The 2,014-nt window shown below is 45.8% G+C and overlaps 1 protein-coding gene across 1 annotated transcript; it reads left to right on the forward strand.

Annotated features, from left to right (window-relative positions):
• Nucleotides 1-234: 234 nt before the first annotated feature.
• On the forward strand, nt 235-2,014 carry LOC117867043 (laccase-15). Its single transcript, XM_034751361.2, has 5 exons — nt 235-412; nt 518-669; nt 822-1,069; nt 1,217-1,336; nt 1,439-2,014. The coding sequence occupies exons 1-5, from the start codon at nt 332-334 to the stop codon at nt 1,909-1,911; spliced, it is 1,074 nt and encodes a 357-aa protein (XP_034607252.1). The 5' UTR covers nt 235-331; the 3' UTR covers nt 1,912-2,014.

Consider the following 2,014-nt stretch of genomic DNA (forward strand, 5'->3'; position numbering starts at 1 on the left):
AATTTTATTGGATGTTGGAAGAAGTTTGATGGGCATTAGGAAATCTAGCATGATTCGTGGGCATTAAATGGTCAGGGCCCAGGCTCGTTGCTGCTGCTGCATTTCGTACGTACGATCACCATGATTACATCTGGACGATCTGCCGCTTTGATGATCCTAGCTGGCTGTCGTCCTCTTGCCAGTGCAATGTTTATCGCGTGTTTTTCGATCCTATATATCCCCAGTGGGCTATCTCCTCTACCAAGATTTGTCATTTATAATACCACATAGAAGCACGCATTGGAGCAAAACTAAACAAAAACTGCAAGCTCTCAAGAGCTGGAGCGTCCCAATGGCGGCTACCGCTGCCATCGTCTTCTTCTCCGCCATGGCCCTCTCAGTCGGCGCTTCTGTTGTCGAGCACACCTTCGTTGTAAGCACCTCTTCCCTGTTTATGATCAATGAATTTGAACAATGCAACGATGATGTATGTATGCATATATCTGCAAGCTTGATTGGTTTGCACATTCATATGTAGGTGAGCCAGGTGAATATGACACACTTGTGCAAGGATACACTGGTCACCGTGGTGAATGGGCAGCTCCCAGGGCCAGCGACAGAGGTCACAGAGGGAGACTCGGTAACTGTTCATGTCGTCAACAAGTCACCCTACAACATAACAATCCACTGGTATTTAGTTTTAAGCACCTACTTAACTGATTCCAATTTTTTATCAAGTGCCTGGTGATCGGAAAAACAAATTGGTTTCCAGCACTTTGAAGTCAATTCTTTTTTTTTTCGCAATTCTACAATATATATATTGTTGTGTTGTTTGGACATAGGCATGGAGTGAAGCAATGGCTGAATTGTTGGGCTGATGGGGTGCCAATGGTCACGCAACGCCCCATCCTGCCCAACCACAATTTCACCTACCGGTTCAACGTCGTCGGGCAAGAAGGCACCCTCTGGTGGCATGCTCACGTCCCATTCCTCCGGGCAACCCTGCACGGTGCTCTCATCATCCGGCCAAGACATGGTGCTATCTCCTATCCATTTCCAAAGCCTGATATGGAGGTTCCCATCATTATAGGTTCGTGTAATTATTCATCTTTACATTGTCAAGCTTAGGTCCGTTCGAACATATAAAAATGTACTGTTTTCCTACCCGAATCGAAATGTTTTGGCACCAGTTTCTAAGCTGAACATGTTTTTTTGGATGATCCTGATGATGTGGCAGGGGACTGGTGGCAGCTGGACCTTCCACAGGTGGATCAGAGCATGAAGAATGGTTCCTTTGATTTCTTCGCTAGTGGTTCCACAATCAATGGCAAGCTTGGAGATCTTTTCAATTGCTCCGGTAAGCAAATTACAGAATATGCATGTCTGCGTCGACGACATGTTGCTTTATTCTTTCTGTACAAATAAAGTGCGTGTTTCAACTTCCAGTTCAACTCTGAAGGTGTGCCGGAAGGTGGCTACGTGCTGGACTTTGTGCCTGGCAAGACCTACCTGTTACGAGTAATCAACGCCGGTCTCTTCTCAGAGTTCTACCTAAAGATAGCTGGGCACAATTTCACAGTGGTCGCCGCCGATGCCAACTATGTCAGCCCCTACACCACGGATGTCATCGCGATCGCGCCTGGCGAGACGGTGGACGCACTGGTTGTTGCCAATGCAACCCCGGGCAGGTACTACATTGTTGCCCTGCCCAACCAGGCGCCAGGGCCGGACACCCAGACCCCAGAATTCACTACCAGAGGGATGGTGCAGTACAGAGTCAACCACAGCTCCATCACAAATGGTGCAGCAGCACTAAGGTCAAGACGTGGTGTAAAACAAGAAGAAAATGATATAGGCCCATCAGGTGATGTGGCACATAATTTTAAAAAAATTTCCCAACATTTATTTTTCTTCACAGGAAATTTAGTGTAGGAAAAATAATTGTTTTTTTGGAATTAATTAAGGTTGTTCAATGTCTTGTATTTTGGTGTTTCATGAGTGAAGAAGTTTAAAAAATACATTTAGATGTTGTCCA

The sequence above is a fragment of the Setaria viridis genome, chromosome 8, assembly GCF_005286985.2.
Source record: "Setaria viridis chromosome 8, Setaria_viridis_v4.0, whole genome shotgun sequence".
Taxonomy (NCBI): domain Eukaryota; kingdom Viridiplantae; phylum Streptophyta; class Magnoliopsida; order Poales; family Poaceae; genus Setaria; species Setaria viridis.

Bases quoted from the DNA above. Each gene is read 5' to 3' on its own strand.
- LOC117867043 (XM_034751361.2), top strand. From the start codon at position 332: ATGGCGGCTACCGCTGCCATCGTCTTCTTCTCCGCCATGGCCCTCTCA. The intron at 1,070-1,216 runs GTTCGTGTAATT...ATGATGTGGCAG, and splicing joins GGAGGTTCCCATCATTATAG to GGGACTGGTGGCAGCTGGAC. The intron at 1,337-1,438 runs GTAAGCAAATTA...TCAACTCTGAAG, and splicing joins AGATCTTTTCAATTGCTCCG to GTGTGCCGGAAGGTGGCTAC.